Source organism: Camarhynchus parvulus, chromosome 9 (assembly GCF_901933205.1).
Source record: "Camarhynchus parvulus chromosome 9, STF_HiC, whole genome shotgun sequence".
NCBI lineage: Eukaryota > Metazoa > Chordata > Aves > Passeriformes > Thraupidae > Camarhynchus > Camarhynchus parvulus.
This window is the reverse complement of record NC_044579.1, coordinates 18,860,744-18,884,250: the sequence shown is the minus strand read 5'-3', so window position 1 is coordinate 18,884,250 and position 23,507 is coordinate 18,860,744. Positions and strand designations below refer to the sequence as shown.

General features: G+C 46.3%; 2 protein-coding genes across 4 annotated transcripts in view; both read left to right on the top strand.

Annotated features, from left to right (window-relative positions):
* Positions 1–12,216, top strand: part of GIGYF2 (GRB10 interacting GYF protein 2) — a 75,621-nt gene extending 63,405 nt beyond the window's left edge. Inside the window, 9 exon segments of the mRNA XM_030954830.1 lie at positions 3,062–3,220; positions 4,711–4,947; positions 5,526–5,648; positions 6,269–6,472; positions 6,593–6,798; positions 7,096–7,250; positions 7,696–7,865; positions 8,178–8,325; positions 10,441–12,216. Coding sequence (XP_030810690.1) covers positions 3,062–3,220; positions 4,711–4,947; positions 5,526–5,648; positions 6,269–6,472; positions 6,593–6,798; positions 7,096–7,250; positions 7,696–7,865; positions 8,178–8,325; positions 10,441–10,508 — 1,470 coding nt within the window. The 3' untranslated portion in view covers positions 10,509–12,216.
* Positions 12,217–12,328: 112 nt separating this feature from the next.
* On the top strand, positions 12,329–23,203 carry SNORC (secondary ossification center associated regulator of chondrocyte maturation). Of its 3 annotated transcripts, XM_030954835.1 has the most exons (4): positions 12,329–13,783; positions 14,347–14,460; positions 22,194–22,379; positions 23,073–23,203. In XM_030954835.1, the coding sequence occupies exons 2-4, from the start codon at positions 14,367–14,369 to the stop codon at positions 23,180–23,182; spliced, it is 390 nt and encodes a 129-aa protein (XP_030810695.1). In that variant the 5' UTR covers positions 12,329–13,783; positions 14,347–14,366; the 3' UTR covers positions 23,183–23,203. The 3 variants fall into 3 exon arrangements, with proteins under 3 accessions (XP_030810695.1, XP_030810696.1, XP_030810694.1); XM_030954836.1 differs by lacking the exon at positions 12,329–13,783 and having other exon boundaries at positions 14,256–14,460; positions 22,197–22,379; XM_030954834.1 differs by lacking the exon at positions 12,329–13,783 and having other exon boundaries at positions 14,256–14,460.
* The last annotated feature ends 304 nt before the right edge of the window (positions 23,204–23,507 follow it).

The window sequence follows — 23,507 nt, the reverse complement described above, 5'->3', positions numbered from 1 at the left end:
TCTGAGCAGTAATGTCTTAAAAGGTAACAAAGAGTTAAAGCACTTCTCTGGAAAGAGGATATAACATTGTATTCTGTATTAAAAAAAGGAAACTGGTCATTATTTGAATCTGACTTCTGTACTGAAAGGCATTATAGAATCAGGGATGAACTGATTTATTAGCATGGATTTATGCAGAGGAGATGATGCTTAACAAATTTGATTAACTTCTTTTGAGGAGATGACAGTGAGAGCTGAGAGGGGTGAAGCAGTAGACTTAATCTGCCTGGACTTCAGGAAGGCTTTTGATGTAATACTGCATAAAAGACTAGTATATAAGGTTAGTAAATATGCTGTTGATGGTGAATTCTAAATAAAAAAAAAAACAACAAACCTAATAGAAATTCAATTCTGTAGGTTGAAATGTCATACCAAATGTTGAATTCAGTTCTGTTCACAGTTTTCATCAATTACTTTGCACTGTAGAATTGAAAACAGTAATGCCCAGCTTGTGTAGCTCCTGTATTTCATTTTTGTCTCTGGTCTGGTATCTTCTATTTTGTAATAATTGGTTGCTTTCAGGAACAAAATTTGAGGTTTAATAACCAGTTAATAATTGTTTTCTCTGAATTATTTCTTTAGTTCTCCCTTTAAAATACCTGTTTCAAAGAGGAGAACAAAAAGATTTGTGAGCCCTAGTAACATAGACAAAGCAGAATTGCAGTTGTCACCAACTGAAAAAAATTCTCTATTTTATTTAAAAATCCAGAGTCTATTGAACTGGGGATTGCTGCATAAGGATTTTTTTGTAATATTACAGATATTTTAAAATATATGAAATAAGCTGTCTGTACAGCAAGATGTATATGTGTGAAAACAATTACTAAGAAAGATGCTAAAGAACATTGGGAACGCCTTGGAGCAGGTATCTACAAACATGAGAACGCTAAGAACCAAAGGATTGATTGTTTTCCATACCAGTCAGTGGCAGAAGGCTGGAGAGCTTTGAATGATTTTGGTCACATGCTTAAGCAAAAACATAAAATAATAAGATACAGAAGTAAATACTAAGACAACATTTTTATAGCTGTGAAGAGTCAGAAAAAAGGCTGTGTTTCCCAGCTTTTCATAACTTACTGGGGTTTTTTGTGTCAGTAAAACACTGTTCATCCGTAGTTCTGTAGGGGAGAGAAGTCTTTTACTCATGTCATTCAACAGTGTCTCTCCTTGCCTGAGCAAGAAGATCTGTACAGCTTTTTTAATGACAAATCTAGCCTCGTTTCCCGGGGCAGAGGAGGGCAGAGATGTCACTGAAGGGTTGTCCCACAGGAGGACTTGGTGACTTTGCTCATCTCTCCCAGGTACCATGTGCTATGTCAGACTGGCTGGCACTGAGCACTCCTGAGCTGAGGTCCTGCTCTGTGGTCTCCAGGCAAACAAAAAAGACTGACACCTTCAGCCTACTCAGCAGCCTTTTCAATAAAAGCAGAAATTTTTCAGCACTTGTACTGGGGACACTCGATTACTGTGACTTGGCTGCATGTGTCCAGTTAATACAGTTAAAGGCCCAAATTTCAAAAATGGTTCAGGTGAGATGTGTTGTACTTGAAGCTGATTTGATTAATGAGGAGATGAATCACAGGCTATTGTTCTATGTCCAGCTAGTGGAAAAACCCACTTATATCTAGCACCAAACCACGTAAGTGATATTCAGGAATATGAACAAATTGTTGGCTTGCAGCCAGCACCTGTTCAGTGCCATGGGATTACTTATAAAAGATCTTCTGTCTACTGACAGTTTTGTTGTAGGCATCTGAAATTCATTGTCAGAGAAAAACCCAGGGCAGTTGTTCAGGGAACTGTAGTGTAGTTTATCTGTGCTGTCTGTAAATGAAGCTTTGGTGTCAGATTGGATAAAAAGGTCTTAATTTTCACAATTGACTTCCTTGATTTACCAGACGTTACATCTGTGCTGCACAATTAATCCCCACTCATCCTATGAATAATGTATTGCTTATTAAAAACTTCCAGGAGTGCGATTGTGGTAGTGGCCGTTTTTAAAGGGAAATACAAAATTCAAAAAACTTAAAAAGGTTCTGGTCGAAAAATACAGATCTTCAGGTTGAGCTGGTAGGGTAAGTCAGACAACAGGAGAGGTGAAAAGTAGGGTGGCCTTAACTCAGTTGCTGAACATCAGAGGTCAGAAAAGGCTGCAAAAACCTATGGCTTTTTTATGCAAGGGAAAGTCAGAACTGGTGGAAGAGGTCCCCAGGTGAGATCCCATTTAACAATATACAGGAAGCTGCTTGTCCCCTATTCCTCAAAAAAACCCAAATAGCAGAATGGAAAAAAGTCTGTTTATGTTGATAGGAAAGGGTGCTAATATTTAATTTCTAAGTCAAGTAAATTATTTTAGTACTTGGAAAACAGAATGTATAAGTTACTGGAAGTTATTTAAATAATTCAGGGATAATCTAAAATCAAAGCCCCTAAGAGACCTCTTGTTACCCATAATATTTAAATAGTATAGGGAGAGCCCAGTCAAAGCCCTTGAGACTTCAAAAGTAACTGTCCTTAAGTGCACTGGGCTGCATCAGCTTCTTTTTGGTATCTGGAGATGTGGTTTGAGTTTTGTAGTGCTCTTGAACAGTCACTATTCAGAAACTCCTCCTGTAAATAGGAAAAGCTTCCAACTCACAGCTGACAGCCCTCCCAGAAGGAATTAATGATACCCACACTTCAAAACATTTATAGATCTAATGTTCAACTGCTAAGTGCTGCATAGTGAAAAGAGGAGTCTTACCTTTTGTTGTCATTCTCAAGGCCATTATTTTTAAAACCAAAGATGGGCAATTATTGTCTTCTGTTTTTCATTAAAATAATTTATGTAGGAGATGCATACTGCATCAGAACTACATGTGGGTTTGTTGTGCTTAATGCACTGTTTTGGTAGAGCTTAGTTTGGAGCTAGGGAGCTTTTCTTGAGACTCCTTATTTGGCCAGACAATGCTGTGATCTGTGTTCTGAATTTGTTTGTTGATAAAATGGCATTTATAGACTGACATTTTGTTCCCAACTCCAGGAGGAGGCCCTCAGGCGACAACGAGAGCAGGAAATTGCACTAAGGCGGCAGCGAGAGGAAGAGGAGAGGCAACAACAGGAGGAAGCACTTAGGAGATTGGAGGAGAGAAGAAGAGAGGAGGAGGAAAGACGTCAGCGAGAGGAGTTAATTCGTAAACAGGTGAAAAATGACAAAAGGGATCTCTTCTGTTTAATTGTGGAGGCTGCCACAGCAAACAGGCTTTGAAACTTGTACCAGTCCTTGAGAGGTCAAATCAGGTTTTGTCAAGAAAGCAGAGCTTGCAGACAGTATCAAGTTGAGTGAAAAAAGGTGGTTTACCTGTATCCTGACTTCAGACAAAACAGTCAGAATCTAATACACCCTTAGGTAAAGAGATTTGGGTGGGAGTGAGTGTTCTCCCTTCAAATTTAGCCTTAAGAATGGCTTTGCAGCACAGTGTTTATACTCCTTTCTGAGGCAGAGTACAGTATCAGAATAACAGTTTGTTTTGAATTAGCGCTCTCTGGGCCTTTATCTTCGGTATCATCTGAATTGATCACTTGGCAGTTGTTCTGTGCAATGCCAAGTCTATATACACTACCAGAGTTTCAACTTTTTCCTTTCCTTTTTGTTCTTATTAACAGGATTTTTTTTCTCCTTGGGGTCACTATTAGAAGTCCCCATTGGGGAGCTTGAGCTTCCAGTCCCCTAATTGATGCTCTCACAGATCCCTTGATCAAACTAATTGGCTTCACATTAACTTCCAAGTCCATTTCAGAATTCACAGTTAGTATTTTAAAAATGCCTTTTCAGGGTCCTCCCTTGTAAGATGTCCATCACCATTTCTGTCATTTGTTAGCAGAAGTGTCTTCTCTGGAACTGTGCTGTTGAGTAACAACAGTAAATATCTCCATCTTTGTCACCTGTCTCTTCTTTCCTGTTATTTTTGCCACATTTTATTCCACTGAAAATGTGGTGGTACTGTAAGTAGTATAAGCAGGCAGAAACTCAGACTGAAAGGTGTGTAACTATTAGAAGCAAAGTAGTAAGAAATGAGCTGGTGTGAATTAGGGAGATGCCATTCTCTTGCAAGTTCTTTGGTGGAGCAATGGGAAACATTTATTTTTAGGGAATGTAGAATATATTACTGAGAAATGTAAAGGTAAATGGACAACCCAAACAGCACAGATCACAGAATCACAAGGTTGGAAGAGACCTTCAAGATCATCAAGTCCAACCCATTCCCTGACACCTCAGCTCTCTGGGTCTGCTTAAACACGAAGGCAGGGAGCTGGAAACAGGCACAGACTCACAGATCTGCAATACCCCAAGGGAAAGCTCCCCTTCTCATAAGTGTATCCCTAAAAGCTACTCAAGAAAACTCAGACACTTGTATCACCACTGCAGTCTCCAAATCCAAGTACTACAACTGCTGTTAGCCAAGAGTGAGGTTACTTACACAAACCACCTTCCACACTGTTGTCTGGTGTGTTTTGAGCGTGCTCACAATGGGTAGGAGCACATAACTACAAGGACTTCCTCTAACCTTGGATTGCCTTCAGAATAACATGGTCCCTCTCTGTTCTGTCAGAATATCAGTGCCACAGAGTTGAGTATTATAAATTCTGTGAAGTCTCCTCAGACCTTATTCCTTTCTGTGTCCTGGGAAGGAAGAGGAGGCCGCCAAGTGGGCGCGTGAGGAGGAGGAGGCTCAGCGGCGGCTGGAGGAGAGCCGGCTGCGCATGGAGGAGGAGGCGGCGCGGCAGCGGCTGGAAGAGGAGGAGCGGAAGCGCAAGGAGCTGGAACTCCAGCGCCAGAAGGAGATCATGAGGCAGAGGCAGCAGCAGCAGGAGGCTTTACGGCGGCTGCAGCAGCAGCAGCAACAGCAGCAACTTGCACAAATGAAGGTAAGCTAGTCCTGCAGTTTTACTTCCTTTCAGCATGGGAAGTAAAGCCACAGCTACATTCAGGGTGGTCAATGGTAGCTTGGGCAGAGCAGGGATGGATGAGCTATCTGGAGAGGAAAGAGGGTAAAGAGTTGATGTGAGAAGAAAGAGGAAGAGAAATTACAGATTAAAAATTGGAAGTGTTCTGTTAGTGGAAGCACACTGGGAAGGCATCACACACGGGCACAGATGGTTTTTTGCCACAATGAGTAAGAGCCAGTGCAAAGTTTCTAAAACTTGGAATTCTTAAAAGTGTTTGAAGTCTAAGTGGATTGCTTTTGTTCGGGTAATGATGTGTTACATTATTCTTGATAATGTGTCAAAGACTGATACATCAGAGGGCAATTCAAAGAATGTATAATCTATATTTTCTACCTTTTCATACTTTATTATTATACCATGCTGTACTTTCTAGGGTTTTGTTAACCTTTAAAGGTGGCCTTTCTTTTCCCCTGGGTTTATACTGTTTCTTTCCTGATTATACTCCAGCAGTGTTCTCAAATGTTTTGTAATTCCTGATGATATCTGTTTTGGCCCAGCTCCCTTCATCTTCAACATGGGGTCAGCAATCAAATTCAGGAGCTTGTCAATCCCAGACCACACTGTCATTGGCTGAAATCCAAAAGTTAGAAGAAGAACGAGAACGGCAGCTCCGAGAAGAGGTAAACACTGACAGCAGCGGAGTGCAGCTTGTTAGAGGGGACTCAGCTGTGGGACTGCTTAGCTGTCACTTCAGTTATTAGAAGGAATGGTGAGGATGAGGAATGTTTTTTTGAAATAGCATAACTCAAAATCCTGTCCTTCAGGCATAGGTTCAGTAAGCACTTGTGTGAAAGTTTTTATCACTTCTAAGTATAAGAATCCAAAAGAAGGGAAAACGGCACCCTTTTAACCCTGGGAATGTAATATGTTCACAAATCAGTATGCAATTATTTCATATCTGTATTCTAACATGTGTGAAGTTATTCACAAGACCAGGACAGTTAAAGGGAGGGTGGGTTGGGGGGGAGCACGTGATGGTAGGAGAGAAGGTTATCTTCCAAGAAGCTGGCTGCAGGAATGATTTGATAAATTTAGTCTGTCCAAGGCTAGTAAACAATTTTTATTTACTGGTTACCTAATGTCTCCCTTTTTGGAGGAACAGTAATGGCTCAGAACAATAACAGGTCAGCCAGGCTCAGGCTTCTCCAGAAGAAAGTGAATGCTCTTTAAAACCAGTTTCCAAGTTAGGCTTTTGAATAGTAATGATCATTTACAAGCACTTTTGTCTTGCATGCAACAGCAAAGGCGTCAGCAGCGTGAACTAATGAAGGCCCTCCAGCAACAGCAGCAGCAACAGCAGCAAAAACTGTCAGGCTGGGGTAATGTCACCAAACCAACAGGCACCACCAAGTCCCTGCTGGAGATACAGCAGGAAGAGGCAAGGCAGATGCAGAAACAGCAGCAACAGCAGCACCAGCAGCCGAACAGAGTCAGAAATACCACGGTATGTTTATTTATCTAATCACTACATGGAAGAAAGCAGCTGGGCCAGTTCCCTCTGTCTGTTCATGCCTTTTCTGCTGAGTCTGCGCTAATAACCAGCATCTCTTTTATGTCTCAACAGCACTCTAACCTGCACACCAGCATTGGGAATTCAGTGTGGGGCTCTCTAAACACAAATCCCAGCAACCAGTGGGCATCTGACCTAGTCAGTAGTATCTGGAGCAATGCTGATACCAAAAACTCAAACATGGGTTTCTGGGATGATGCAGTGAAGGAAGTGGGACCTCGTAACTCGACCAATAAAAACAAAAGCAATGCCAGCCTCAGGTAGGAACTGGGGAAGGAGCTTTTGCAAAGAAATACTGCTACTCCTGACATGATCGCTTAGCAGTTAGAACATTGCATGTTTTCCTTTTTTTCCTCTGTGTCATTTGGGATCTGTTTTGACAACAAAAATCGCTAATAGGTGACCATTCAGAGCTCATTTTGTCACCTGCTTAGAAAATTTTGTTCTTAAAAAGTGTTTTCATCTTGTAAAATAGTCTTACAACACTGTACTGTATATGGTAGAGTGGGTAAGCCTGGCAACTGATAATCTAATTAGATGCATTTTCTTTACCTTAGTAAATCTGTAGGTATTACAAGTAGACAAAACAAGAAGGTAGAAGAAGAGGAGAAGCTGTTGAAATTGTTCCAGGGGGTTAATAAAGCCCAGGATGGATTCACTCAGTGGTGTGAACAGATGCTTCATGCACTCAACACAGCCAACAACTTAGATGGTAAGAGATGGAAAGAAATGAGGGGAGCAATATCTGTTCTGTTTCCTGACAGAGTAGTTCTGAGGGACTGTAATGATACTAAACCAACGTTTCCAATGCACTCAGCAAAAGGACACCATTAAATAGTGGCTAGAAGAACTGGCTGCATCCTCTTTTAGGTTTGCATTGTCCTAACTATAGCAAATCAGTAGGATTTGAAAAAGTTCTGAAGTCTGTCAGCCAGAGCCCTCCTGAGGATTTCTGGTAGTCATGGAAGAATTATCTGGCAGATAGATGAGGATCCAGTTTCATCCTGCATTGCATGATAGGGCTTTATTGTGGGAAACTGGGAAGGGCAAGCTACTAGACCAGCAAATATTTGACACAGAAATTGACACTGGTGTTTATTGCATGCGTGTGTTTGCTATCAACATGCACTCGCTCATGGTCTGCCTTCTTCTTGCAGTTCCCACGTTTGTTTCTTTCCTGAAGGAAGTGGAGTCTCCCTATGAGGTCCATGACTACATCCGAGCCTACCTTGGAGACACTCCTGAGGCCAAGGAGTTTGCCAAGCAGTTCCTCGAGCGCCGTGCCAAACAGAAAGCCAGTCAGCAGCGGCAACAGCAGCAACAGCAGGTACAGGAGCCTCTGCTCTCCCTGGGGCTGTGAGAGGCTGCAGGCAGCACCTGCTGGATTCCTCAGTGTCCTGGCAAGTGCAGACAGTAAAGCAGCTTTCCAGTTTTTACCGCTTAACAGTTGAGGCCAGCTGTAGGTCAGAGTGTTTTTGCATGGTGATCTGGGAAATGCTGTGGGAAGATGAGTTGGATACATCACTAGCTAGTGTTGCCACATGGATATAGGAAGTGCTTTGGGCTCTCTGAATACTTTCTGTATAAATAAACCAGACTTCACTGTGCTCTGTAATCTTGTCCTTAATTTTTTCTCTAGGATTCAGTGTGGGGGATGAACCACAGTTCGCTACATTCAGTCTTTCAGACCAATCAGAGCAACAACCAGCAGTCCAACTTTGAGGCTGTGCAGAGCGGGAAGAAAAAGAAGAAACAGAAAATGGTTCGAGCAGATCCCAGCTTGTTAGGTCTGTTTCAATTTTTAAAAATTAATGTTTAATTTGGTAGTGATGGTTTGCTTTGGGAAATGTAGAGGATTCTTACTGACCTTAAATACGGAATTTGAGTAGAAAAGTTGGAATGTCTTTGGAATCTTTTCAATACTATTATTTGTTTAAAGATTTGAAAAATTCTATGTCAGTCTCACGGGAAATTTTTGTTGAACTTTCCCTTGTGTAATGGCCTCTTTGATACTCTTTGGGTTATTACCTGGAAACCTCTTAAGTAGTTCAGACGTTTCAGTTAAATTCCCTTTTCTCCACTGAGTTGATCTATGGCTATTTTATTGCTTTAATGGTGATTTGTTCTTTGAAGAAAAGCATGTTTTCCTTCCTTTATGAGGAGCAGCTTTCTGAAGCTGCCTTTGCCTTGCCACCTTTTTCCAGAAGATAACCTTTACCCTAGTCAGAAAAGACAGCAAAGGTTGAAGTGGTCACAGATTTTCAGTTGGAGACCATGGAGATGATGACCTCATTAGCAGTCCTTTATTTATTTATTATGTTTTGTGTCTTAATTTTTATGTGAGTATGGTTTTAACTGTCCCCTGTAGCACTTTATGGAAAAGTTTCTTTTAAGGAGCTTTTAAGGTACAAGGCCATTTGTGTGAGTGCATGGACACTGTGGGGTGACAGGTCACAGTTGTGTTCATGTGGAATAAATGTCTGTGTGTGTGCCCTGTATGACAGAGGGGAAACCAGGGCACTGCACTGGGCCAGGCTTTGTTGTGCTGCCTCTGCTGAGCCCAATTGCTGTAGAGCAGACAGGTACTGTCCACCTGAAGTCACTGCTTTTTTAAGGCTGTAGCAGAGCCCTGCCTTTGGTTTTTGTCTTTCTTCTATTTTTGGTCTCGCAAAGTCAGTACTTCAGCTAAATCAGTGATTTCTGCACTGGTGTGTATGGAACTTCTCAGTGGAATCCTGACTTATGCCACCCCAAGGTGCCCATCCACTGGGTACTCAGTTGAATATATTAAAAAAAAAACTTGTGTAATGCGAAGAAGAAATCATTAAATACAATTTAGAAGTTCCAACTGAAAGGGAAGTAGCCCATACAGCTTTTTAAAAACGCATACACTCACTCTTTTACAAAATAATTTCAGGTGCTTTTAGGCCACATTACCACGTGAGGGAGCCAGAACAATTTTCCTAAACCTCCTGAACAGAGCATTTCTTGCCTCTCAAAGTGGAAGGCAGTTGGTTGTCTAGCACAGAGCAAACCAATGTAGCGCTCTCAAGACACTGAAGTTCAACTTTGTGTTTAGTAGCCTTACACAGGGAAACTTTCCCTGTTCTCATACTCCAGATGGGGTTTGTACACCCTTAAAAAGGGGGTTTCAGTAGGAAAGCTTCATTTGATTTATTGGATTTGTTTCCTTGCTGAAAGTGTTTTCACTCTTCCTCACACTTTTCTCATGTGCATCATGTCCTCACCACATATGGCTAAAAGGTTGGGTAGAAGTTTGGGTGCATCTCGAGCCACCTGCATGGCCCTGGGTAACTTTGTACATTTTCACCTTGTACTCCTGAGATGGAAGTTTGTAAAAAAGCATGGAAATAGATCTAATTGCTACTAGATTTCATAAGTACATGCACTGAGACTTTAAAATAAAGGGTGAAATTGCTCACAGCTCCTGAGGTGTGGGAGCATGATTCCATGTGTGATTCCAAGTTCTCAGAATGTCCATTTCTTCCTCTCAGAGCATGTAACTATGGTGTTGACAGCCCCTTCCAAGAGCCAGTTGACGTAAACACATTCCCTTTCGAGATGTTGCAGAGCCATGTTGCCACTATGTGTAGATGTGCCTTGTACTAGCTCTGCAGGTGACATCTTTTAAATGGAACTTGAAAAGTCTTCTGATCTGGTTTTAAATTAAAGGCCAAATGATGCTTGTCTAAATATACAGTTGATTATCTTTAGTTTATTAAGGAAAAAATCAGCCAGTTTGGGTGAGTGTGTCTGTAGCCTTACTGAATTACCCCTAGATTCACTTTCTCTTAAATGCAGTACCATGTGTAACAGATGTTTTGTATCAAGTACACTATGCCACAGCCAGATTTTGAACACCAGTTCTTCTTGGTTCACAGGGTTTTCAGTGAATGCTTCATCAGAGCGGCTCAATATGGGAGAAATAGAGACTTTGGAAGACTACTGAGCATGTGCAAATCAACTGGCTTTTCCTGCATCTGTTAACCATGGATTCTCCGTTTGGACACCGTACTCTCCACCTTGTGTTGTTCTTTGCCTCGCAGTGAATCACAGGATCAATCATCTCAGGCTGCTTCCTCTGGCCCCAGCAAACCCTTTCTGCCCAGGACTGCACAGGCGTTGTTCTACTGTCAGCCCACTCGAGTGGACTTTGCTCAGAGTCCCGGGAGGGTGGGAGTTGGGCTTTGTTCACAACAAGGCTGAATTGGGCAGCAAGCTTTCACTGTGCTGTGATTCATTCTGCTGACATACCTGGAAAAAAAAATCAATTGGGATTCTGCAAAGCATTGCTTCCTTCTCCTGGTTACTCTTACCACATCCAACACGTGCAGTCATATGGAGAGAGAGAGAGAAAGAGATTGAGAGAGAGTTTGTGGTTAACAGATGTTGGTCAAAACCAAAATGCCACACAGATACTGACTTGGCTGCTCCATCAGGGCGAGAGGTGCTCTCCTGGCCAGGAGTTGCATTCATAAGCTACCCTTAGAAACTGGCAACGGGAGAGGGGCGGTAGTGGGCACAGTTTAGCTTGGGTTGGTTTGAAGTTGCACACCCCCTGCCAGCCCTTCTCAGCACATAACTTTTGGAGGGAAAGCTCGAGTCTGTCTTCATTAGGTGGTGATGCTGAAGCTTGTGGAGTTCCCGTCGGCATTCTCCAGCCTTCCTGGACAAGTGGGGACTTCTGCTCTGGAAAAAGGGGGGTGGCATCTCTTCTTTCAGGCTGAATTTACCCCATAAGTGCTACCTTCAGAGGGTTAGGACCAGTATATTTTGAGCTCTTTTCCTGCAAATTTGTCTCGTTTAAGAGACAGTGGGATCTTTACAGTGTGGATCTGTAGTCTCTGGAGAGGGTGGACCCTGGCTTTCAGAGACGTGCCAGCAGCCTCAGCTGGCTGTCACTTGAAGCAGTGCTTAGGTATCGAGCAGAGATGCCCTTTCATCACGGAGAGAGACACTGGAGGACGAAGCTTTGTGCAATGATGGCCCTGCTTATCTTCTACACCTTAAAAGTACTTCACGCACCTTCACTGGGATCCATAACCTCTAAGTGTTTATGGAGTCATAACCTTCCTTTCTCACCGAAAGATTAACACCACCTTCCCTGCTCCACGTACCCACCCACCCACCCCGCACACACCACAAAGGACAGAGAAGGAAAACTGCCAAATGCACTTAGTTTGACCCCCCTGGTCCCATCTCCCGTCCCCAGAGGGGTGTAACCTGCGAAGGGAGATATGCTGCAGTTTTGGTGGAGTTGTATAAAGGTGTCTGTTATTCTGTCATCACTGCCTAAAGAAAACAGTTTGAGTTGCTCGAGAGCAGTTTGGCTTTGGATTTTATTTTGTTTGGTTTATTCGTTTTTTGGGGTCACCTTCCCCTCCTCCTCCTCTCTCTTCCCCCGTCCCCAGACATGTACAGTAACTATACAGAGACTGCTGCAGACTTGTATATAGTTTTTGGATCTGATAGCATGGAGAGACTTGGAACTGTTGCAAATCTGGTCTCCCTGTCTCCTTTGCTTTGTAAATTCATAAAAGGGGGAAGAGGGGTAGTTAAAATGTTTACAAAACTTTAAACTCCCTCTGAACTTTTGCCAGTGTGGGGGGGGAAAAAAAAGAGAGAACTTAAATAAAACCTGGTTGTATTATATCTGAGAGAAAACTTTCTGCTTGCTTTTGTCAAAGCTGAGTATTGAGATAATTCCTGGTGCTAAAACCCACCCAAACTCGACTTGCATCAGTTTTCATCAAGAAACAACAAGCAAATACACAGGATGTGGAACAACAGCTGCTGCTTTATTTCTTCCCTGGTGAGGAATACTGGTTGGTTTTTCTACTTGATAATTTCAGAGTTCGAATAAACACCAGTAAGTTGATATTAGAAATTTCTAACAAGAAAGCTTTAATTTTCCTCCGCTGTCTGTAGAGAAACGTGTGCATTCATGCTGGTGCTGTTTATGCAGGGGAGATCAAGCCATGGCTAGTTTGCTCTTAACACAAACACTTGGCCACGGAGCCTCCTTTGCCAGTCGGTGCCCACCCCATGCACTCCAGTGCACTGCCCTAAATAAGGTGTTTTATTTCTCCCCTCAGCCTGAAGTCCACATGGAAACCTTGTAAGTTTCTCTTTTTAGACTTAAGTTTCCTTTTTTGATACTTGTTTTTGTGTGGAAAATCCCAGTAAAGGTAATGGTAAATGTCCTGCCATTCACCTGACCATGGAAAATAAGTATGCTAAGGCCTAACTTACACGGTAGCCTTGCATGATGTTTAGCTGATGTCTGAGAGAACAGGTAATGTTTAGGCTGATAACCTGACTTTATTTTAATAACTTCTCTTTTTAGCATATAAGGTGTATGGTTCATAATTGCTTTCTGGTTTTTCAGTGGTATGATCCAATTTCTGCAAGCTAATTTTGGACTGCTCTACACCATGTTACAAGTACACAAATGTGTGTTAGTTTTGAGCTCGGCAGGAAAGGAGCAGCTTCTTGATTGCTAAATGAAAATGCAGAAATGCAAGCAGGGAAAATGTGCAATAATTTGTCAAACTTTGAGGACCTCACTTGGCTCCTGGGAATTTGTAGATAATGGACCAGTGGGGAAGATACACTGTTCATAATACTGAAATACTCTGGTCTGTTTCTATGAAGGTAAGGTGGTGGCATGTGCAGATTGTGCATTCAGGTGACTGCCTTGTCACATTCTGTGACAAATAGGGCCCTTTTCTGTAGCAAGAGTCATTTGGATCAGTAGGGATGGGGTAAATAGGAGCTCCAGAAAGCAAAGCAATTGCTGCAGAAAAATCTGAAATTTAAGACTTAAATACTTGTGTCATATTTTCAGAGCATAAAGAACTGACATTGGAGGTGTTTATGTATTCATTACATGATGGGAAACCACGAAGTATTCATCATCATATCAGCTCCAAAATACTAATGAAACTTTTTCTGTGACAATCAGCTGGAGTGTTCCCCTTTTTATACACCTCATCCATTCGCCATTCTTTGTTGCTGCAAATGTGATTTGAAACAAACCTGGGTTTTCTGTGCTGTGAACTGTCCTGAGCCCCCGAGGCAGGCAGGGACAGAGTGGCAGAGGCTGGCAGGAGGAGGTGGTGCCTGAGGAGGATGCTGGCATTGCCTGCCAAAGGCGACTCTCCTGGAACGCTTGGAGACCTTGACAGCAGTTCTGAGACCACCCATGGCTCCCAGGCCAGCTCTGTAAGTATTCCACCCAGGAACAAGGATGCCATGGAGCTGCTCTGGCTCTGTGTCAGAGCATTTTAGCCTCCGAAGATTGAGGCCCTTGTTGTTTGCTCTCCCCACCCTGCAATGCCCTGCCACCCTGCTCAGTGAGGGAGAGCACAGCCCTCAAACTGGGCTGCTTGCTCTTGGGCTGAGCTGCCCCAGTGGCTCCTCTGTTATTTCCTGTGCCTCGGGTTGGCCAACCCCAGGAAAGGCATTCCAGGAGCATCCTCGTGGCCTCTGGGAAGGGCTCACCAACAACTGCTTGTGTGTGCACTGACCTGGCAGGGTCCTGATGGCTCTGCTTGGCTGCCTATGGGGTTTTAGGCACAAGTTTGGGAGGGTGGAGCTGCCTTTGGGAGGAGGTGTGCTCCTGGAGCCAGGGAGAGGGAGGCTCTGCTGGGCTTTGCACTCTCTGTGCACAGCTGCTCTTGGGAAGGACTTTTATTTTTCTTCTTTTTTTTTTTTTTTTTTTTTTTTTGCCTGACTGAACAGAATTTTTATTATACCAGTGAAATTTCTGTGTTTGTGCTTTGAAGAGTTTTAAGGAATCCTGCTGATGCTTTTCCTGAGGGAAGCCATGCCCTACCACAGAGTCCTTCGCCTGGTCCTGCTAACGCTGTGCAGCATCCTGGTCCCTGCTGTGCTGGCAGGTAAGGAGCTTTGTTTGCATTTAAAGCCCAAAAGCATGGGAGATCCTTTACTACCCTGCCCCTCTCTCTTCTCCCTTCCCTGAAAACATCCCTAAATATGTATTGAATTATAATTGATTAAGGGAAACTAGCTTTGGTGGCTGCTGGTGAGCAAGAATATATTTTCAGTGGAGAAAATCCTTTAACTTTTCCTAAGCAGAATGGTAGTAGCACCTATTGTGAGCATTGGTGGGACAGGCTGTCCCTCAGCTTTTAATAGCAGGAAGAAGTTACAGTTATGGAAAGAAACATTTTTCTTTGGCTAAAGCCTGTATGCCAAATCCTGGTTCCTTCTGTGCTCCCTCCCAGAGCGGAGCACAGCAGCTGCTTTAGGCAGAACCAGGGAAGTGTCCATGAAAACCCCAGTCCAAAGCCAAGGTGTGCATCCTTATGGGGTTGCTCTGGAGCTGGGGTACCAGGGCAGTGCTGGAAAGGTGCCTGGCTCTGACTTGCTTGCAGTGAGGTGATGGGAAGAAGAATGGGAGAGATGCCTGTTGTGTGGGACTGTTTTTCTGGGAGTTGTTATTAATTTCAGCTTTATCTGCTCCTGCCTTCAGCAGAGCTGTGCTGGCTGCGGGGAGCTGGGGGTACAGCTTCAAGGGCTGCAGGTCTGAGGTGGGTTTTACAACTGGGAAAAAACTGACTTCCAAACCCCCTGCACTGATGAGCTCTGAGTGTACAGGTGGAAACTCTTACGGGGAATTGCTTCCCCCAAAGCCTTTCACTCAAAGCAGTGGAGGCGAGGCTGAAGAGACGGCTGGGGCCAAGATAACAGGCACAGCATTTGTTTTCCTGAATTTCTGTCCTGACTTCCAAGACCTGGAGCAATGTTGTTTTGCAGTTCTCTCTCAGTTTCTTCTGAGCATCTTGCCTTTCAGGGAGATCTGGCCAGCTGTCTAGCAGATCAAATTATGGAATTCTTTTTGAAGGAGCTTTCATATGGGTAGGGAAATTCACTGCTGTGCTTGGCTGGAGGAGCAGAATTAGTGCAGCTGGTATCTTCTCCATCTAGGACACCTTCTTTGAAGGGAAACCTTCAAAGTAACTAAGAAATGAGCACTAAAAAGTGGATACTTTCCTTCTCAAACCATGAACCTTTTTTTTTGTGCAGTGGAACATTAATCATTTTAGTACAGTTTCAGTTTGTGCCTTGCTCTTGCTCTCAGAAGCACTGGCCATGCTCTTCCCCCATACCAGGTAAGATTTTTTCTTAATCATTAGCAGTATTTCACTCTGCAGGAAGTGATTGATTTCCAGTGAGAATTCAATCTGCTTCTTCTCCAACCTGGGATCTCTTCTATGCTGTTTTAAATTTCCAATATTTGGTGCATTTGCTCTGCCCCCAGCTCCTTGCCAGCTTTTCCATGTGCTTGCTCTGGCGTTGCAGCTGTGGTTTGTGCCTGGTGCTGCCTCCCTGTGTCACTTTTGCTCCTGTGATGCACTCCCAAGTTTACTTGATCCTTATGCTGGGTGAGTTGTGCTTGCACAGTGAGGCTTGAAGGGCTTTGTACTGGGGAGTGCAGCATTCACATCTTGGGGTGTAGGAGAGATTCTGTGCTTTCCCTGCAGTGCTTTAGAGATGTAATGACTCTTAACAGGTTGTTCCCTGCTCCCTCAGAGAGGACAGGAGGAAGCCAGCCTAGGAGCAGAATGATTCTCTGCTATATGGAGAGTTCCTGCCCCCACTACAGGTGCTTTGAGGATCAGTGGAACTTTTTCTGCCTTTACTCCATTAGAAAAGGAAATTTCCGGCCTGGTGCAGACAAAGAGGGGAAGGGCACGCAGACAGCCCTCTGGCCTCAGCACATACACACACAGCCCTGCCTTTCTGTAAACAAGTTTACTCAGTATCCATCAGAACCGCAGCTCTGCCTTGCTGCACACAGGAGCTCCTGGCCTTGCCCTCCACAGGCTGCCCTTTGTGCTGCTGCTGAAGGGCTCCTTTCAGCCCTGCCCTGGCCCTGTGCCTGCCATGGCCACCTGGGGCTGGACAGCCCCTTGCTGGCCTCAGAGTTCACCAGCCCCTGCCCTTTCGTCTCAGCACCTCTGACTGTCCCCAGCAGAGTGAGCAGGAGCAGCTCTGCATTGGAGAGGACTGACCATGGGGTCCTGCAGCCCCCAGGCCCAGGATGAGTCTCCTCTCCCTGTTGGCTGCTTCTCACTGGTCTGATTTCCTGGACAGCATGGTCAGGGCTCTGTGACTGGTGCAAGTGTGAACTTCTCCAAGTTACTGAGCTCTTTCCAACATCACATTTGTCAAAGATGGGGAGGCAACCAAGCACATCTTTAACCGCCTTACACATCATCTGGGTGCAACAGGAAACAGCCAGCTCAAGGATCTGTGACAAATCTTAGCCTTCTCCATTTCCTCTTTCTCCAAACCCAAGTGGCAGGTAGGCCTAGGGGATAGGAGGATTGTGAAGAGATGATTTTTTTTTTCCTATCGGCAAACCCAGTTTCAATTCCTGTAATGCATTCAGAGCCCCAAATGAGGTGCAAGTTAGTACAAAGCCTTTGGAAAGCATCGGCTCCTGAATCGTGTATATTTGGTATTGAAACTCACATGTGGGCTCCTGAGCTTGTTTTGAGCTAATGTGGAAATATGTTTGACTGCAGTAGCACATCAGAATGAATTTGGGGGAAAAAAGCAGCACAGCACATACACTAAAGGAAAAGACACAGGAAAAGAACATCTTTCTGTAGCAGCTTGTTCCCCTTGACCAAGAAAATCTCTGGAGCAGCTTGTGTGTCTTTTTTTTCAACTACAGGAGAAACGAAGATTATTAGGAAATTTTTTAAAGCTTAAGTTGTAGAACATGGATAGCAGTTAATAGGTTTTGTTTGGCAGATTTCAGGAAAAGATGTAGTTGCTCCAGCAGATCAATCCACACTTGAGCCAGGACTTTGTAAGCCATTACTCAACCTTGCTTTGCTCCAACACTCCTTAGAGAATTCTGATGCTGGTATTGACTCCTGAATAAGGAGCTAGGGTGAAGGTGGACAGTGAGGATGATGAGGTGCTGAAGTCACCTTGTGTGAAGAAGACTATTGGCCAGTGGCAAGTAACCTTCAGGAACAATGATGTGACATGGCCACATGTCTGCCTTCAGGTCTCACAGTTGGCCTGTGGGGAGGGTCTGGTTCCTTCAGATTTGGTTGGCATCCCCTGGGGCTGTCACTTACAGACACTCTTCCAGTCTTACCTTTCAGTCACTGAGTACCTGGGGTACTGGCTGCCACATCACTGTGCTGGCAGCTCACCCCACCTTCTTCTTTCTAACTATGGAAATAGCAGTTTTGTGAAGTTGCCTTTGCCATCATCCCCTCTAGATCTCTCCATGGCCCATGTGTCTGGCATTCCACTGGCTCCTGCCTCACTTGGAAAACTAATCATGTATTTCTTCATGGTAACTGATCTTTTCTTCCCATTTCCTCCCCTCAGTTATAACTAACCTGTGCTGGAGAGAGGAAGAAGACAGTACAGCAAAGAGATTTCCCTAAAATAAGACCATTTGTAGTGTTAACATGTGGGAAGGAAGAGCTGCCATCATCCACCTGGCCTTCTACAAAACACTCGAATAATTTTAGACCACTTTGTCCAGTTCCATCTCCAGTAAAATGCCAATAAGATAATTGCATGTTGTTCTCCTAAGTGTTCTCCAACTGTATTTCTCATGAAAAGGCTTTTACTGTTAGTCTGAAAGCAACAGTTGCCCTCAGCTTGTGTTTCAGTGCTGAGACAGAGCTAATGCTGGGGAGGAGCTCATTTGTGCCAGGGCCTGGAGGCTTCCCTCCCTCTGGAGCAGCTGGCACTGAGGCACAGAGCCTGGTAGTGGTGGGTCACTCGTGTGCCTCAGCAGCCTGGCAGCCCCTCCATGTGCCCCTGGCTGCCCCTCCAGGACAAAACAAACCATGTGAGTGCAGCACGGGAGTTTCCTAGAGGTAGGACTGGTCCTGGACTGATGGCAGCACAGCTAATGCATGGCTTTCTCCCAGATGTTAAACATCTGGTCTTGTGATGGATGATGTATTTTGAGTGTGGTTTTTTGCTTCTTTATTTCTACAAAGTTCGTGGGTGAACAGGGAAGCCATGCAGTACTTCGATATTTAGTTTGCAGCTCTTGGTTGCACTCCCTCCCTGGAGATGGCAGCTTGTTTGGGTGTTCTTACATGCTAAGTTAAGATTGCTGTTTCTTGCCCCATGGCCATGGAGCTTCCCTTCAGCTTGCCCTTTTCTTGGGAAGGGCTGCTGCCAGCTCCAGAGCTGTCACTGAGGCATTTGTTGAGGTTCACAGGGCACGTCCCCCTCATCACAGTCAGAACGACAGTGACAGTGTGGGCAGGAAGGCCTGGCCATGCTGGTACTGCTTTCTCTGTAGATCATGTTTAGATCCTGGTCTCCTGCTCACACACAGAATAACTGAGCCTGGGAAGAGCAGGGCTTGTGGTGGTCACCCAAAACATCAGCAGCAGAGCAGAGAACTGAACTTGCTGAACTGGGTCCCCTGCCTGTAGATAGAATCTCTCCAGATTCTATCCAACAGATGACTGGAAAAGGCCCTCATGTCTCGCTTGGAGACATAAGACCTTACTAATAGTGTGCATGTGTTGGGGTTTGGTACCTGACACAAACTCTCCTTCCCATCACTTTTCTTGCTTTTACCAGGGGACTGTAGTGGGATTGTGACATTTAATGTTGGGTCCATTAGAGATCTACCACTCTCAGCCAACAGCTGTGTGGCTGACACACACTGGGACTGTCAGGGAAGCAGGTGTGAAACCTCTGCTTGTTAAAGAAACCTGCTGGATGCATGAGGATAGTTGGATGGGTGCTTGGGCTTCTCAGCTGGAGGAGGGGAGGTGTGTGAAGATATGAGCTTTTAGGTTAGGAGGGAAAATCAAAGGAGAGACATGGGGAGAACGGTGCTGGTTATGAGCAGATGTTCTCCCAGGCTGCAGCAATGGGCTCTGGAGGAACCTGCCTCTTGTTTTGGGTTCCCCCTCTCCGTGTATCCATGGCAGGGCCCTTGGCACCTGCTCCAGCAGCACTGAGGGGCAGGAGCTGAGAAGGGGACCAGCAGTGAGCCCTGGTTCCTGGGGAAGCTCAGCTGCAGGTATTTCACTCAATGTGTTTGCAGGATTCTGCTGCTGCCTCTGAGCTCACAACTGTTCCTGAGGCAGCAGACCTGACTGAAAGAGGTTGTGTTTCCCTGGGCTGAAGTGCTGGTAGGGTAAAACCACAAGAACTCGGCATAGCAAATGCATGTTAAGCACATTCTGCCTTTTCTGTGTGGGCAAACTGAAAGTGTGTGTCAGTTGGATGAGGGGAATTAACAAAATACATATCCAGCAGCCATCCAAGTTTTTATAAATCACAGCAATCATAAATGAATTAGACTGTTTCCTCTGTATTTGGCTATCAAAAATGAGCTCTGTGCCCTGAAAAATTTCTGGCAACTCTTTTTAAGCAGGAGTTAGATGCACTGAGAACAGGAGAGACTATCTGGCACCCCTGGATCTGGTGGCACCTGTGGGACCTTTGCACTACGGTTAGAAGAGATAGTGCAGGGATTGGGAAGACCCAGCCCAGGTCTTCCCTGGATGGTGCCTGCATCTGTTACAGATCATCTGAGCTAACACCAGTCCCTGGTCACATGCAAGGCATACGTGCAGCTCTGGAGAAAAGAAACGTTCTTGGGAAAGGAAGCAACACTGTCCTTCCAGCACTGTGTTCCTCTACCAGGTGGGGACAGTGGCAGTGTTGGTTCTGGTCTGGGGGGTGTTGACAGAGTCTTCTCTGTGTGTGGAGTTTCTCCCTTACAAAAGCACCCTGGAACCAGGGCTTCCAAAGCATTCCATATGTTTGGTCTGTTGCTAAACCAACAGCTTCCCCATGCCACTGTTGCCAGTTAAATAACCCAGCTCTGCTCAGTTCTCTCCTGTGTTAACTACCTTTTCTCACTGAATTCTGTATTCTTGTTCCATTCTCTGGCTGTGACACCACAGAATTTAAAGTAGAGAGGTCCACTCGAAATGGCACTTTGTGGAAGAGCCACAGGATGGAATATGAGTCTTCAGCTCTGCTGGTTGGTTTTGCAGCACAGGTTGGGAAGGCCCTGCATAGGCTTGGGTGTTTGTGGGGAGCTCTTGTGGAACACAAACCTCTGTGTGCATGTACAGGGGAGCTGAGATGCCACCTCTGGTGCAGAGACCATGGGTGTACCAAGTGTGTGAGGACATGGTGTTCTCTGCTACACCCAGCTTTGCCTGGGTTCCTGTCTGGGTCTCACTGGCACAGGCTGCACACTGGGAATTTGTCTCTGTTGGTGCTCATTGGGCCAGGGTTAAACCTGGCAGTTGTCTCACTGGATACCCTGTAGCTTTTCTGCCTGTAGAAAGAGCTTTCAAAACTAGTCTAGAACTTAGCTGTGTTTCCAAGATTGTGGAATAGCTCTGGCATTGGTGGGAGCTACTCTCATGCAAACCCTGCAGTAAATTCTCAGTGGGTTTGTACCTGCAGGAAAGGTGAGTGTTTTGGCCCTCCCTGTTCCAGGGAGGGATCTTAAGGGAGAGCAAAGTGTGGTGCAGCCCATTAATGAGGATTCTTTGCTCTCCCCCCACAGCACCTTCTGTCCCCAGGAGGCAAGGAGGGCTCCAGGCACTTAAAGCTGGGGCTGGTACTGCCAAGATGTGCTGCTGCCATTTTCTCTTCCTGGGCCACAGAGAGCCTGGGACAAGTCTTCAAGTGCCCCTGGTACACCAAGGTTCTCGTGCCAGAGTTGGGGTGCCCTGGGATACCTCTGTGCCTTGCCCCAGGGAGCCTGGGCTGTTTGCTCCAGCTCTTCACTCCCTATTCCCCAGTCCTGATAACCATTGTGTCAGTTCAGGAGGGCCCTGGCAGTGAATGTTGTTCGTTTTTCTCCCCCCTGCTTTTTTCCCCATCCCAGTGCAACATTCCCGGTGGTTTCAGCAGGGAGCTGTGGAATGTCTCCTGCTCCTGCCAGAGCCCACCTGAACAAGGCTGGGCATTGACAGGGAGTGCTCGGTGAGCCACACACAGGGAGGGCTCTCTGGCTTGGTCTCTGACCCACGGCAGGAAGGAATAACAGGAGACGAGTGGTAACATTAAACAGAACCCAGCCTGCCTTTCATCTCCCCGGTATGGCGGGGGTGCGGCAGGGGGAAGTCGAGGCTCTGGGGTCCTGTCTGGGGGAGCCATGTCCTGTGCTGTGCCAGCACCTCCAGCATCCTGCACTGCATGGGCTGGTGGTGCAGGACAAAAGGGCTCTGAGATGCTGTGAATTTGGCCAGCACAGGTGGCCCGGTGGCCTCTGCCTGTTGGCAGTGTGACAGCCCTTCCCAGCCCAGTCCCAAGGGCATCCATGAGTAAACCGGCTGTGGATGTTCATGTGGGGCCTGTTTGTGCACGAGCAGAGGTTGCAGGGTGTCAGGGCACTCTGTTGTCCCGTGTGTGCTGTGAGTACACTAGGGTGCCACAGAAGCACATTGCCTTTGGTTGCTCTGGGTATGGCTCTTCAGCAGAGGTGGTGTCCCCTCGGAGGAGGGCTCTGCCATACCGGGGTTCTCAGCCCTCAGGGCACCTGGCAGGCAGCTGTAGCACAGGGACCTGCTGAGCTGTGGTTATCACTAGTAGCCTGACCGGCCCCCCATGCCCGTGGGTGCTTGTCTTCCAGCAGAGTACCCGCAGGACGCGGTCCCCACCCTCTGGAACGAGCCGCCCGAGCTGCCCTCTGGAGCCGGTCCCTTCGATGCTGCCACCGCCACCGCCCGGCTGTCGGATGCCACTGCCTTCCCCCCGTACACCTCCGAGCTGGAGCCCGAGGACACCACCCACCTGCACCGGCTGGACACCGGGGACGGTGAGTGACTGCGCCAGGGACTGCCCGCGGCTCACTCCCGCAGGAGCCTGGGATGTCCTCACGGATTTGCTCCCTGTGGGCCTGTCACCTCCCGGGAGGGGTTAAAGACACACTGCTGGGGAGGGGGAGGGTTGCCTTTATTGCCTGCTCATGGAAACCTCCCTGCTGAAAAACTTCTGCTGTGGAGCTCTTGCCAGCCCCAAGATGGCTCCAAGACTCTTCTTCCTGCCCCATCACCTGTCATGGCAGGCACCTGCCCTGAAAAGAAAACTGCCCTGAGTGTAGGTAGGGCTCTCCAGGACAGAGTGTGTTGGGAGCTCCCTGGACAGGGAGCAGAGTGCCTTTCCTGGCTTGTGGCTCCTGACTGACAGCAAGCACCAGCTGTCATCTGGTCCTGCTGCAAGCAAAGCAACTCTCCCAGTGTGTTAGCAGGAAAGCTGGGCACCACTGACCCACTCTGTGGCCACTGTCCTTGTCACTGGGAGCTGGCTGAGGCTGTGGTGGCTGGCTACAGCCCCCTGCCCAAAGGTGCACAGGATGACATCTGGGACATGGCCAGTGCAGCGAGCTCCAGGATGGGAGTGTGGCCTGGTGCCTGGGAACATGCTGGGTGTGGGGTGATCCTTGCAGCCCTTCCCATCTGGGCCCCACTCTGCCTCTGCTGACCTCATGCCTTTTTCTCTCTTCCTGCAGGCTCACTGGGGCCTGGAGCTATTGGTGCCATTGTCATTGCCTCCCTCCTGGGTACGTCTGTGCTTGTGGCCTTGGTCGTCATCACACTGAGAAAGTTCTCAGCCTCCTGAACTCAATAAAACATTTTTCTGTTACACAACCAGCCTGTCTGCAGCCCTCAACTGCTCCTGAACTGTCTGCCTGGGGCCCTGGGAGAAATGGTGCCAAGGATACAGGAAAAGCACTGCAGGCCCTGTGCTGGGCAGCCATGCATCGAGTACTTTGGTGCATGTGGTATCTCCTGGGTGGCACAGATCTGGCAGGGCCTGTCAGCCCCACTCAGGAGGAACCTGTGACAGAGTGTGGCTTTGAGCAGGGAGCTCAAAAGAATCCTTCTGGGTCTAGTCTGGGTGATGGTAACAGTGCTGGGCATCACCCTGCACAGCTTTCCTAGGG

Bases quoted from the DNA above. Each gene is read 5' to 3' on its own strand.
- SNORC (XM_030954835.1), top strand. From the start codon at position 14,367: ATGCTTTTCCTGAGGGAAGCCATGCCCTACCACAGAGTCCTTCGCCTG. The intron at 14,461-22,193 runs GTAAGGAGCTTT...CTTGTCTTCCAG, and splicing joins GGTCCCTGCTGTGCTGGCAG to CAGAGTACCCGCAGGACGCG. The intron at 22,380-23,072 runs GTGAGTGACTGC...CTCTTCCTGCAG, and splicing joins CCGGCTGGACACCGGGGACG to GCTCACTGGGGCCTGGAGCT.